The sequence below is a fragment of the Castor canadensis genome, chromosome 12, assembly GCF_047511655.1.
Source record: "Castor canadensis chromosome 12, mCasCan1.hap1v2, whole genome shotgun sequence".
NCBI classification, from domain to species: domain Eukaryota; kingdom Metazoa; phylum Chordata; class Mammalia; order Rodentia; family Castoridae; genus Castor; species Castor canadensis.
The window spans coordinates 20,351,256-20,365,029 of NC_133397.1; the positions used below are offsets into that span (position 1 = coordinate 20,351,256).

Below are 13,774 nucleotides of genomic sequence, written 5' to 3' on the forward strand. Positions count from 1 at the left end.
TTCCCAAATGAGTCAGTGGCATCTGACTAGGGATTTTGGTTTTTAAAAGTAAATTCCCTGAGCTGCTGGAATGGCTCAAGTGGTAAAGTGCCTGCCTAACAAGCATGAGGCTTTAAATTCAAACCACCGTACCACACACAAAAACAAGGAAATTCCCTTAACTTGCACAAACACATAAATACAATTACTCACTCTAAGAGTAAGCACTGGAGCCCTAGTTCGTAAGCTGTAAAGGAAATGAACTTTATATCAAGTAAATTTAAGGTTTACCCCAACAACTGGGTCACTTAGCAGATAGGCACCAAAAAGATCAATAGAAATCTGCTTAAAGAAGCATTAAGTCAGGGCTGGGGATGTAGCTCAGTAGTACAGTGCTAGGCAAGCCTGCTCAAGACCCAGTATCACCAAAAAAAAAAAAGTTTTGATTACTCAAATAACTGTCAGTAAATGGTTCCAGACATCAAACATGCTAAAAATACTTTCCTTATTTATCTGTATAGGCACAAATTTTCTTCTAAATGCCATCTAAATAATATGAATTCCAGAAAGAATGAAAAAGAGAAAAAAAAATATCTGAAATAATCCAGATATATTTACCACACTTGAAAAAGATGAAAAACTACAGACTGAAACATCTAAGATTGCCAAATATGGGTGTGAGAAAAAAAAAACGCCATAGTAAAATACATGAATGAAAAAAAAATTATAAGCTTCAAGACAAAATCATAGTAAAATGTATGAATGAAAAAAAATTATAAGCTTTAAGACAAATTAGACTACCTATTAAAGGAAACATTAAAATATCAACACTAACAAAAACAGATTGTTAAAAGTACTGGAATTGTGTAGCCAACAGCCTTTCATTTAATGCAAGGGCTCAAACTGTAGAGAACTGGCCTAGCAAGAGCCAAACCCTGATTTCAAACCCCAGTTCCACCTCTCCCCTAAAAAAACCTTCCACACTGACAACATTCTTGGATGAAATATTCACAAAGAGAAGTAAATACAGCATAACAATAAGGCATACAAAAAGTTAAGTAATGAAATAAAGTGCCTTTCTACTTAAAAAAAGGCAAAAAAGCTGGGCACTGGTGCCTCACACCTGTAATCCTAACTACTCAGGAGGCAGCGATAAGGCAAACGGTTCTAGAGACCCTATCTCAAAAATACCCAACATAAGACAGGGCTGGTGGAGTGGCTCAAGAAGTAAAGCACCCGCCTAGCAAGTGAGGCCCTGAGTTCAAACCCCAGTACCACCAAGGAATCAATGAAACAAAAAGTGGGTTATCTGAAAAGATGAACACTGATAAACCCTTAGCCAAAGTGAACAAAAGAAGGAGAAAAGAAACTTAAATTAACAACATTCGAGATAAAAAAAAAATAGGCAATATCAACAAATACCAAAGAAATCCAGGAGAGGATTAGAGAATACTTCTAAAACTTGGAAATCTAGGAGAAATACATGAATTTCTAGATACATAAGACCTACCAAAATTGAACCAAGAGGATATAAACCACTTAAACAGATCTGTAAAAACCAATGAGACAGATGCAGTAATAGTCTCCCAACAAAGAAAAGCCTAGGACTGAGTAGATTCACAGTCAAATTCTACCTAACCTTTAAAGGAAAACTACTATCAATGCTCCTCAAAGGATTCCATAAAATAGAAAGGAAAGGAAAACTAGCAAACTCATTCTATGTAACCAGCATTATTCTGATACTAAAACCACAAACAACAAAAAAATACAAAAAAAAAAGAAAATTATAAATCAATTTCCATGATGAACATAGATGTAAAAGTTCCCAATAAAATACTTACAAATAGAATTCAACAACATATTAAAAATATCATACACCATGATCGAGTTGGTTTTACTTCAGGGGTACAAAGATGATTTAATACACATAAATCAATAAATACATCACATAAACAGAAAAAAGCACAAAATCAGATGATCATATCAATAGATTCAGAAATAGTCTTTCACAAAATTCGACATCCCTTAAAGACAAAAGCTCTGAAGAAAGAAGGAACAGGAGGAAAGTACCTCAAAATAATAAAGGATATTTATGACAAATCTATAGCCAACATCATACAAAGGGGGAGAAACTGAAATAATTTCCTCTAAAGACAAGAACAAGACAAGGGTTCCAGTCTCCCTATTCTTACTCAATGTATTACCAAAATTCCTAGCCAGGGCAATAGAGCAAAAGAATGTAATGAAAGAATTCAAATAGGAAAGAAAGAACTCAGATGACATGATACTATGTTGAAAAGACCCTAGCTGGTGCCAGTGGCTCACGTCTATAATCCTAGCTACTTAGAAGGCAGAGATCAGCAGGCTCTTGAGACAAAGCCAACACAGGTGGATAGTTCTCAAGACCCTATCTTGAAAATATCCAACACAAAACAGGGCTGCCTAGGAAGTGTGAGGCCTTAAGTTCAAACCCTAGTACTGAAAAAATAAATAAATAACCTAAAACCTCCACCAAAAAAAAAAATTCTAGATCTGATAAACTCTTTTAGCAATATAGCAGGATATAAAATTAACATACAAAAATCAGCAGCTTTTCACTAGGCATGGCTGCATGAACTATCAGGAACAATCCAACTACACCAGAAGTATTAAAAATAGGAGGACCAAGGTCCATTCCAGCCAGGGCATAAAAATGAGACCCTATTAGAAAAATACCTAAAGCAAAAAGGTCTAGGAGCGTGGCTCAGGTGGTAAAGCACCTACCTACCAAGTACAAGGTCCTGAGTTCAAACTCCAATACCACACACAAAAAAAGATTTTCTATAAACCAACAATGAACAGGGCTGAGAAAGATATCAGTAAAGTAACTCTCCATTCACAATAGCTTCAAAAAACCTAGGAGTAAAGTTAACCTCTACAACAAAACCTATAAAACAGTAAAGAAAGAAATTGAAGATGCCTGAATATGGAAATGCCTCCCATGGTCATGGATTAGCAGAAGTAATATGGTAAAAACAGCTATACTACCAAAAGCAATCTATAGATTCAATGCAATTCCCATTAAAACTCCAATGTATTTTTCACAGAAATAGAAAAATCAATCTTGAAATTCTTATGGAAGTTGGGCAACTGCAGCTAACGCCTGTAATCCTAGCTACTCAGGAGGCAAAGATCAGGAGGATTGCGGTTCGAAACCAGCCAGGGCAAGTAGTTCATGACACCCTATCTCAAAAAAAAAAAAAAACCCAGCGCAAAAAAGGGCTGCTGGAGTGGCTCAAGGTGTAGGCCCTGAGTTCAAGTCCCAGTACTGGAAAAAAAAATTCTTATGGAAGCGTGAAAGATCCCAACTAGTCAAAGCAATCCTGAGCAAAAAACAAGCAACACTGGAAGTATCATAATACCAGACTTCAAATTATACTACAGAGACATAATAATAAAAAAGAAAACCATAAGATGGTGCTAGGTACAAAAATAGACATGAAGACTAATGGAATAGAAGACTCAGAAATAAACTCACAGAGCTACAGCCAAATGATCTTGAACAAAGCAGCCAAAAGAATACACTAAAGACAGCCTCTTCAACAAATGGTGCTAGGAAAACTGGTTATCTACGAGTAGAAGATGTCTATCTCTCACACTGTACAAAAATCAATTCAAAATACATCAAGATCTTACATTAAGATCTGAAACTCTAAAACTACTTCAGGAAAACACTGGAAGATACAGGCATAGGCAATTATTTTCTGAATAGGATTCCAATTGCCCAGGAAATAGGAGCAAGAATTGACAAATAGTATTGCATGAGATTAAAGAGCACATAAAAGAAAACAATTACCAGAATCAAGAGACAACTCACAGAATGGGAGAAAATCTTTGCCAGCTGTTCAAAGGATAAAGGATTAATACCTAGAATATACAAAGAGCTCAAAAAATTAAACACCAAACAAATAATCCAATTAATTAATGGGAGAAAAAAAAAAGCTGATGGAGTGGCTCATATAGTGCAGTGCTTGCCAATAAGCATGAGACCCCCGAGTTCAAACCCCAGTACTCCCAAAAAAATGTGGTATATAGATAAAATGGAGTATTATTCAGTCAAAATGAATGAGATATGTCATTAGCAGAAAATGTGTGGAACTAGAGATCACCATGTTGAGCAAGATAAGCCAAGCTCAAAAAGCCAAATATTGTATGTTTTCACTCAAATGTGGAATCTACACCTAAAATGACAGTAATAATGGGACTTGAAGGTTAAAGGGGGACTATCTGGGGATGGCAGATACTCTAAATACTAAACCACAAAACCAAGTCACAGTGAAGCCACTAACCATACAATATGTAAGGAAACTGGCTGGCACATAGGAGTAATTCCCTCTAACTATAGGTCTCCATCAAATCTCTAAAGTAATATCCTTTCATTTCTTCACTTAATTCTAAATTTGCCACAAAATGAGGTGCAAAAAACCTTTAAAGGAAGGTCTGGAGGTGTGACTCAAGCAGCAGAATGTCTGCCTAGTTCAATCCCCAGTATCATCAAAAAAAAAAAGTAAATGACTAAAAAGAGGTAAGAACAGGTATAAACTTCAGACAACAATGATTAACCAAAACCATTTTTAGGATGCTTCTAGCCCCCTCCCAAATCAATGTAGGAACTGAATGTGGAAGCAGCAGCCCTAAGAAGGCTGCTAAATCATCCAAATAAATGTGCATGAAAAGGCAATAGACTTGAAGGAAGGACTAATTACTTTCTTATAGCACATACTTTTGTCTCCCACTAGATTTTTTAAGTTTCATGAGGCACTGAATTTGTTTTATTCTCCACCTGCTTCATCCCATGCGCTGTGCCAGATGCTAAGGACTCAAGAAGGCTCACAACATACATGGAGTATAATGTGTAACTCCAGGGAGGGCCACTCACATACACTACACTATGAATGGGAACCTCCTCACATTCTGCAACATGTCAGCTCTAAAACAGTGAATCAGATGACCCTGTGCATGCCTGATGTCTCAGCTACTTGGGAGGCTACAGCTAGAAAATCACAAGCTCAAAGCTAGCCTTGGCAACATAGAAGACCCCATCTCCTTTGAGACAACATCTCAAAAAAAAGAAAAAGAATTGCACCAAAACATTCAGTGAGAAAGATTAGAACTCTAATCACACTCAGTTATCTATGCCACTCATTTGGCACCTACCCAGACCAATTTATTTTGTTAATAATTTCTCATCTGCATGCCCTGCACATATTTACACAACTAAAGTAGGGACTGCAAATTGTTTCTCTCACAGTAATAATATTCTCAAAGTAATAATATCATGATTTTCACAAAATGAGTTAGCTGCTTAATATGCTATTCATTCATTCAGCAAATATTTATTGAGCATCTTGAGTCTAATGTTGGAGTAGGTTCTGAGAACGGATCAGTCAGGGGGGAAATAAGAATATAATGCCTGTCCTAATGGCTTATACCTAATCTCTAATAAAGAGCCCAGGGGCAGGGCAATGGTAGTTCATGCCTATAATCCCAGCACTCAGGAAACTAAGGCAGGAGGATCACATTCAAGAACAGCCTGGTCTACACATTGAGACCCTGCCTCAAGGAAAAAGAAAAAAAAAAGACTAGGTGTGTTGGCTGTAATCCCAGCTACCGGGGAGGCAGAGATTAGGAAGATTGCAGTTTGAGGCCAATCAAAAAAAAAAAGCTAGCCAGACCCAATCTAATCAAACAAGACAGGTATGATGTGTACATCTATAATCCCAACTTCGAAAAGGCCATAGGTAGAAGGACCACAGTCTGAGGCCAGCCTGGGCAAAAGCAAGACTCGATCTAAAAAATAACTATAGCAAAAAAGGGCTGAGGGCATGACTCAAGTGGTACAGAGCCTGAGTAGCAAGTGCAAGGCCCTGAGTTCAAACTCCAATACCACCAAAAAACAAAGACAAAACAAAAAAAGATTCTGAGAGTGCTGAGTTCCTGTCTATAGTCACAGCTACTCCGAAGGCTGAAAAGGCCTTTAACCAAAATTACATATTCTACCTCCTGATAAATACAAAACAATCTGAAAATTTAAAAAACCAAGTACTTTTAATTCAAAAGCATCTGAAGTTTAGGATCGCACAACAGAATGTACTCAAAAGTATTTAAAAGCCAATACAAACTTAGTCTGTTAACTTTCATGTGTCTTCTCTATCATTTGATGTAAGCCAAATTAATACCATTCAATAAACATCTGCACTGGGTGTGTTCAAGAAAAGAGTGCATGCTTAGCACGTGTGAGGCCCTGGGTTCAATCCCTAGCACTCAAAAATTTAAAAATCTAGTTTACTCGGGCACCGGTGGCTCACGCCTATAATCCAAGCTACTCAGGAGGCAGAGATCAGGAGGATCACGGTTCCAAGCCAGCCAGAGCATAGAGTTCGAGAAACCCTATGTCAAAAAAACCTTCACAAAAAGGGCTGATGGAGTGGCTCAAGAAGCAGACCGAGTTCAAACTCCAGTAAGAAAGAAAAAAAAAATCTAGTTTAAAGTTAACATGTAACACATGAGGTTTTCCCACCAACTTTGTACTTCCATATAACTTTTTTATCCAAAAATCAAATGCTTTCTACATAGTAACTTGTTTCTCACAAAGTCCTCCCCCAGAAGAGAAGCATGAAAGTGTAAAGCATTTCCATTACAAAACCAAAACCCTAAACATAAAGAAATTATCTCAGGGCTGGCAGAGTGGCTCAAGTGGTAGAGAGCCTGCCTAGCAAGCCCTGATTCAAACCCCAGTTCTGCGCCGCCCTCTCCAAAAAAAGAGATCATCTCAAGTTGATAGTACACACAAATGAAATTAATAATGCACATAAATGAAACTTCATTGTGCATTTCCTAAAAGAAATGTCAAACACAATTCAAAGTAACGTGGCACTTTCAGTTGACTCCTTAAACAGACAGGCTCACTCTCCACTCACCAGCTGGGCTCCACTAGCTCTCAAAACAAGTAGTAATTCTACCACCTGTCCAGCTGATTTCCAGAGGTCATGCGTATACCTAAAACGAAGTATTTATAAGAGACTTATAAGAAGCTGGGGGACTGGCTTAGGCGGTACAGCCTCTGCCTAGTAAGCACAATGCTAAGTTCAAGTCCCAGTACTGTCAAAAAAGACTACAGCCACCACCCACAGAGTGGGAGAAAATATTTGCCAGCTACACATCAGACAAAGGACTGATAACCAGAATATATAGGGAACTCAAAAAACTAAACTCTCCCAAAATCAACGAACCAATAAAGAAATGGGCAAGTGAACGAAACAGAACTTTCTCAAAAGAAATTCAAATGGCCAAAAAACACATGAAAAAATGCTCACCATCTCTAACAATAAAGGAAATGCAAATTAAAACAACACTAAGATTCCACCTCACCCCTGTTAGAATAGCCATCATTAGCAACACCACTAACAACAGGTGTTGGTGAGGATGCAGGGGAAAAAAGGAACCCTTTTACACTGCTGGTGGGAATGCAAACTAGTACAAACACGCTGGAAAAAAATTTGGAGGCTTCTTAAAAATCTAAACATAGATCTACCCTATGATCCTGCAATACCACTCTTGGGGATATACCCAAAAGAATGTGACTCAGGTTACTCCAGAGGCAACTGCACATCCATGTTTATTGCAGCACTATTCACAATAGCCAAGTTATGGAAACACCCAAGATGCCCCACTACTGACAAATGGATCAAGAAAATGTGGTATTTATACACAATGGAATTTTATGCAGCCATGAAGAATGAAATGTTATCATTCGCAGGTAAATGGATGGAATTGGAGAACATCATTCTGAGTGAGGTTAGCCTGGCCCAAAAGACCAAAAATCATATGTTCTCCCTCATATGCGGACATTAGATTAAAGGTAAACACAACAAGGGGATTGGACTTTGATCACATGATAAAGCGAGAGCACACAAGGGAGATATGAGGGTAGCTAGGACACCCAAAAAACTAGATAGCATTTGTTGCCCTCAATGCAGAGAAACTAATGCAGATACTTCAAAGTGACAGAGGCCAATAGGAGAAGGGGACCAGGAACTAGAGAAAAGGTTAGTTCGAGAATTAATTTAGAAGGTAACACACATGTATAGGAAAGCAATGAGAGTCAACTCCCTGTACAGCTATCCTTATCTCAACTAGCAAAAACCCTTGGTCCTTCCTATTATTGCTTATATGCTCTTCAACAAAATTAGAGATAAGGGCAAAATAGTTTCTGCCTGGTAACGAGGGGGTAAGGGGAGAAAGGAAGGGGGCAGGGTAAGAAAAGGAGGGGGCGGGGAGAAGGGGGGAGAAATGACCCAAACATTGTATGCACATATGAAGAAGAAAAAAAAAAAAGACTACAGCCACTGGGGCAAAAATCCAATTTAAAAATGGGCAAAAGGCCTGAATAGACATTTCTCAAAAGAAGACAAAGAACCAAAAATATTACATCATAAAAAATGCAAATCAAAATACAAATGAAGCTGGGCACTGGTGGCAAGAGCCTGGCGCCAGTAGCGAACACCTGTGATCCTAGCTACTCAGGAGGCAAAGATAAGAGGATCAAGGTTTGAAGCCAACGGTGTAAATAGTTCATGAGACTCTACCTTGAAAATACCCAACACAAAAAAGGGCCGGCAGACTGGCTCAAGTGGTAGAGTGCCTGCCTAGCAAGCGTGAAGCCCTGAGTTCAAAACCTCAATACCTCCTGACTCTGGTGGCTCACGCCTGTAATCCTAGCTACTCAGGAGGCAGAGATCAGGAGGATCACGGTTCGAAGCCAGCCCGGGCAAATAGTTTGCAAGACCCTATCGAAAAAAAAAGAAATCACAAAAAAGAGCTGGTAGAGTGGCTCAAGGTGTGTAAACCCTGAGTTCAAACCCCAGGACCTCCAAAAAAACAAAAACACAAAAAAAAAAAAAAAACCTCAATGCCACCAAAAAAAAAAGTTTGCAAGACCCCCTCCCCCATCTCAACCAATACCTGGGTATGGTGGTGAACACCTGTCATCTCAAGCTACTTAAGGAGCTGACATGGGGAGGATAATAGTCCCAGGCCATCCCAGGCAAAAAAGTTCGCAAGATTTCAACTCAATGGAAAAAAGCTGGGTATAGTGGAATGCACCTGTCACCCCAAAAATGGCGGAAAAGTAAAATTGAAGAATTGAGGTCGAGGATCACCTGTGCAAAAAGCAAAACTTTATCTCCAAAATAAAAATTACTAGAGCAAAAAGGCTGGGGGCATAGCTTAAGTGACAGAGTGCCTGCCTAGCAAGCATGAAGCCAAGTTCAAGCCCTAGTACCACCACCAAAAAAAAAAGAAAGATATTCCTTCACTCCAGTCATACACATCCGTGGGAAAGCAAAAAATGGTATAACTTGGAGAGGTTCAAGTGGTAGAGTGCCTGCCTTGCTAGCATGAGACCCTGAATTCAAACCCCAGTACCAATCACACATACAGAAAGTTTAACTATCAATGAAAAAAGCATTTGGGGAGAGAGCTGTCCTCAAAACAAACTGTAATTACCAGATGATCCAGCAATCTCACTTCTGGGTATTTATCCAAAGGATCTGCACTCCCATGTCCACTGCATCATTATGTACAACAGCCAAGAAAACAATCTACACTGAGCCAAGCACCAGCAGTTCACAACTGTAATCCTAGCTACTTGGGAAGCGAGGCTCTCGGTCCCAGGCCATCCAGGGCAAATAGTGAGACCCTACCTTGAAAACACCCAATACAAAAAAAAAAACAAATAAAAGGATTGATGGTGTGGTTCAAATGGTAGAGCGCCTGCCTATTGAGCTTGAGGCCCTGAGTTCAAGCCCCAGTGTCCCCACTCCCCACCCCAAAAGAGAAGGAAATCCTACCATTTGTAACAACATGGATGGACCTGGAAAACATTATGCTAAGTAAAATAAGCCAGACACAAAACAATAATATGTATTGTATGATTTCATTTATATGTAGAATCAGAAATAGCCAAACTCAAGAAACAGAATAGATTTGGGAGGGGCGGGGAGAAAGCAGTCAAAGGTAGGGGAGTTTCACTTATGCCAGATAAATAATTCTGGAGACCTACTATACAGCATAGTGCCTACAGCTAAGAATATTGCATTGTATAAGTAAAATTTTCTAAGAAGGTATGTCTTATATAAGAGTCTTACAGGGGTGGGGGGAGAATATATATATATGTATACACATAATAGTAGTATTAAAGGAATCAGAAAACTATAGGAGTCACGAACATGTCTGTGGTATTAATGAAGGTAATGTTTCAAAGGTATATATTTATACTCGTCAAGTTTCATACATTAAGTACAGGTTAATATCAAAAATAAACAAAAAGCTTTAGCAATGAAAAAAAAGAAAAGAGTGGGAATACACAAAAATCATTCAAGTAATGTGTAGGACATACCCCAGTTTATCTGCCTATCCAACACATATACAACTTGGGGTAAAGACAAAACTCTAGGGACAGCTCTTGATGCTATGGGTTTTTAGAACAAATGAAATGTCTAGACATTTCATTCACTGGTGAATGAAATAATTTAAAAACAGAGGGGAAAGAGGAAAAAATGTTTTCCTCTTAAAGAGCAGTTAAGTGAAGAAAATAGCACGAAAGCAGAAAAAAGGGAACTCCTTAATTACTATCTTACAAACAGGAATATACTTCCTACTACAAAAGAAAGGTCTTCTAAAGCAACAGCAGAGCAATCCCATTCTCCATCAAATAAGATTTTACAAACACCAACAAATGTCTAAAGACCTCATAGATGTAGAGAGAGGGTGCCTTTAAGTTCAGAAAGGATGAACCAGGAGTGCTAAATTCCTATAATGTAAAACCAAATGGAGAGGGAAGAGTCCATCAGATTCCAATCAATCCACTTCATTAATACACAACAAAGAAATACCTGCTTCATAAACATATATGCTATAAACTTAATAAATTCAAATTTATTAACTTATCTTCTTCTATAGGTCCAATCACAATATAAGATTAGAAAGTTTCTAAAATCAGAGAAGGCAATTAGGCCATTCCATCATCCACTAAAGCACAACATAAATCTTTTAAGACTGAAAAGCAAATATTTCAAAGTAAATCTTCAGGAGTCTGCTATTTATGGTCTTTTAAAACATTTTAAAAGGGTCCTTAAAATGTCTCACTGGTATCCTTCTAGAAAGAGCTCTAATATCTTTCATTCTTCTAGCAATTTAAAAGCTACCAAATGTTCATTTCTACATTAGATTATTGATTCTTGCCTTTTAACATCTCCATAACAGCTGCTTGACAAATTACCTCACCTTATTCCTCAGGGGGTAAGGACAGCAGGATATCCATGAATTCAAAAACAGGACCACAAACTGGTCAGTGAGAGATGAGCTAATTGCCTCAGATGAGTTTGACACTGCCCTAATAGACTAGGCACTCACAGCATGATACAACTGCATGCTTACACTCTAAATATTTTATTTGCACTTAAGTACAGAGGACACACCTTTTCTTAAAATTATTTTAAATGTGATAGCATCCATCAGTCAAAAAAACTTGTACATGTTTAGAACAGTTTCTACAGAAAACTTTGTCTTCAGAATATTTCATCGGAATAGTTTGCACAACTTCCAAATTTAGTTCTTATTTCAACCCAAGAGATCTGCAAGTTCCTCAAATAGATTAGTAAATAAGGTAGTTTCAAAAATACTTTCCAGATATTTAGCAAATAAAAGCAAACAAAAAAAAAATCTCGAAAGATACAATATGTCATTGTGTGGTAAAATATTTCAGTTCTATTTACCAAGATTCGTTCTGGCTAGTTGCAAAACTGTAAAACACAAAGGAAAAACCACATACAAACAGTAGACTTGTAGACCCCCAGGGAACCTTAAATACTGCTTTCCCGGCATAATTACAAAATGGTGTGGATTTAAATGGGTATTTTTAAATGAACACCATTGTCCACTAAAAGTTGCTCTTAATAAGTTAGTCTTGCCTTTTCTCTGAATTCAGAACAATCTTAACAACACAAACTTGTCAACAGCCTTAAAGAGATAAATCTGGGTGGTAGCTTTGCGTTTTTACACTGTGGGTAATAAAATTTCAAACTCAATCATTTTTTAAAAACTTCTTCAGATGTCACTTTTGCAACTGTGTGCCAAGGATAATGCTAATTCACCTTTTGTAAACAATTTTCCTAACCAAAAAAGAAGACCTTGAAGAAACCATTTACTCTGGAGATGAGGTGCCCACTGGACATGACCTAAAAGCTTGGGGCAACTAGATCCTAGACCGACGTTTGATCAGTCTTGCCTGGAGAGACGGTAGCGTTGGTTTTGTCTTTTAAAGTTGATGTCAGAGCAGCTACAAACTTTTTTCTGCATCCCCGCCTGGCTGCCAACTGGAGCTCTGCTCACTTCCTCACCAACTTGAACCACCCCCAAACTGAGAGTAAGCTGGAGTTAGACAGCGGCAGGCGCCGACACACTTTCAAGAAGGCTTGACACCGCGGAAAACTTTCACTTCTCTTCTCTGACCCTTCCACCCGGGGACTCCGGCCCTAGGCTCTGGCTTCCCCCACAATCCCCCTCCGAGACACAAGGACACAGAAAGCAGACGGTTCTAGAGCCCCCCAAAGAGGACACCCCCCCTCCAAGAGCCTCTACCCCGGACTCAAGTGCTGTTCTGTACACAAAAGGAGCGGGCCAGGACAGCTAAGGGCTCGAGTTACGGCCCTTCGGCGGTGCCAGCCTCCAGCAGCCCGGCCGGTCGCCGCGGGAGGCGTCCTGTCCCCAGCCCGGCCAGACAAAGCCGGGCGGCGGGGCCGGCGCTCGCGAGCCTCGGCCGCGGGCCGCGCTCTTACCCGGGCCTCGTCCAGGGCGACGCCGGCGCCACCGCTTCCTCCAGCCTTGGCAGCAGGGCAGCTGGCAGCGCGGGTCTTGGAGGAGCGGGTCCGAGAGGAGATGAAATGGCTGCTGCCTCCGATTGCCCCAGCCTCTGCTCCGGCCCCAGGCCCAGGCCCGGGCCCAGGAGACTTGGACCCGAGAAGGCGCAAAGAGCTCTTCCGGGTGTTCACCATGGTCCGGCCAGGCGGGCCGGGCCCACGCCGCGACCGCCGCTCCCGGGAAAGCCCAGAAAGACCGGCCCGCCGGCTGGGCAGGCAGGGTCAGCGCAGCCGAGCCGAGCCGAGCCGAGCCGAGCCGGGCGGGGAGATGAGCCGGCTCCGACTCTCCGGAGCCCAGACGACGACGAGCGAGAGCAGGGCAGAGCAAAAGCAGGCAGCGTGAGAAGGCAGGCAGCGCGAGGCGGGAGCGATGCTGCAGGCCGGCAACACAGACCCTCCGCCGGCTTCACCCTCCTCAGCGGGAACCGAGCGGAGCCGCCATTTCTGCCCCTTTCTCTCTCGTTCTCGCTCCCGAGCTCCGTGCGTCCAGGCTCCAGCGCCGCAGGGCCGACAGACCGCTCCCGGCTGTGGCCACGGCGGGGCGCTACAAGCACAGGCAGCGCTCCCACCCGGCTTCTAGCTCCTCTCCCGGGCCTCCAGCAGGCCCCGCCCCCGGCGCAGCGTCAGCACGCGGCGGCCAGGGCAGCGACGCTCTGGGCTGTCAACTCGGTGGTTGCTAGCCCGCCGTCCAGCTGGAGATGGGGGATGGGAAAGGCGGGCTGCGCGGAGAGCTAGTTCCGCGGTGGGACTTGATCCCGGAGCGTTCACGCCCGGGCAGGCCAGAGTACCCGAGATAACCCCGGCACCCCAGGTGGCTGGGAAGACGCTAAGAGCAG

General features: G+C 41.1%; 1 protein-coding gene across 5 annotated transcripts in view; it reads right to left on the reverse strand.

Annotated features, from left to right (window-relative positions):
• The window catches only part of Atad2b (ATPase family AAA domain containing 2B), a 169,534-nt gene extending 156,352 nt beyond the window's left edge, over positions 1-13,182 (reverse strand). For 4 of the 5 annotated variants that reach the window (XR_012439623.1, XM_074049264.1, XM_020184846.2 and 1 more), the window contains exon 1: positions 12,858-13,182. Coding sequence is in view for 3 of the 5 variants with exons in the window: in XM_074049264.1 (XP_073905365.1) it covers positions 12,858-13,073 (216 nt within the window). In the remaining 2 variants the exon portion in view is untranslated. Of the gene's footprint in view, positions 1-11,304; positions 12,563-12,857 lie in introns of those variants that run through there. The other variant, XM_074049265.1, reaches the window with a different exon arrangement.
• Positions 13,183-13,774: the final 592 nt, after the last annotated feature.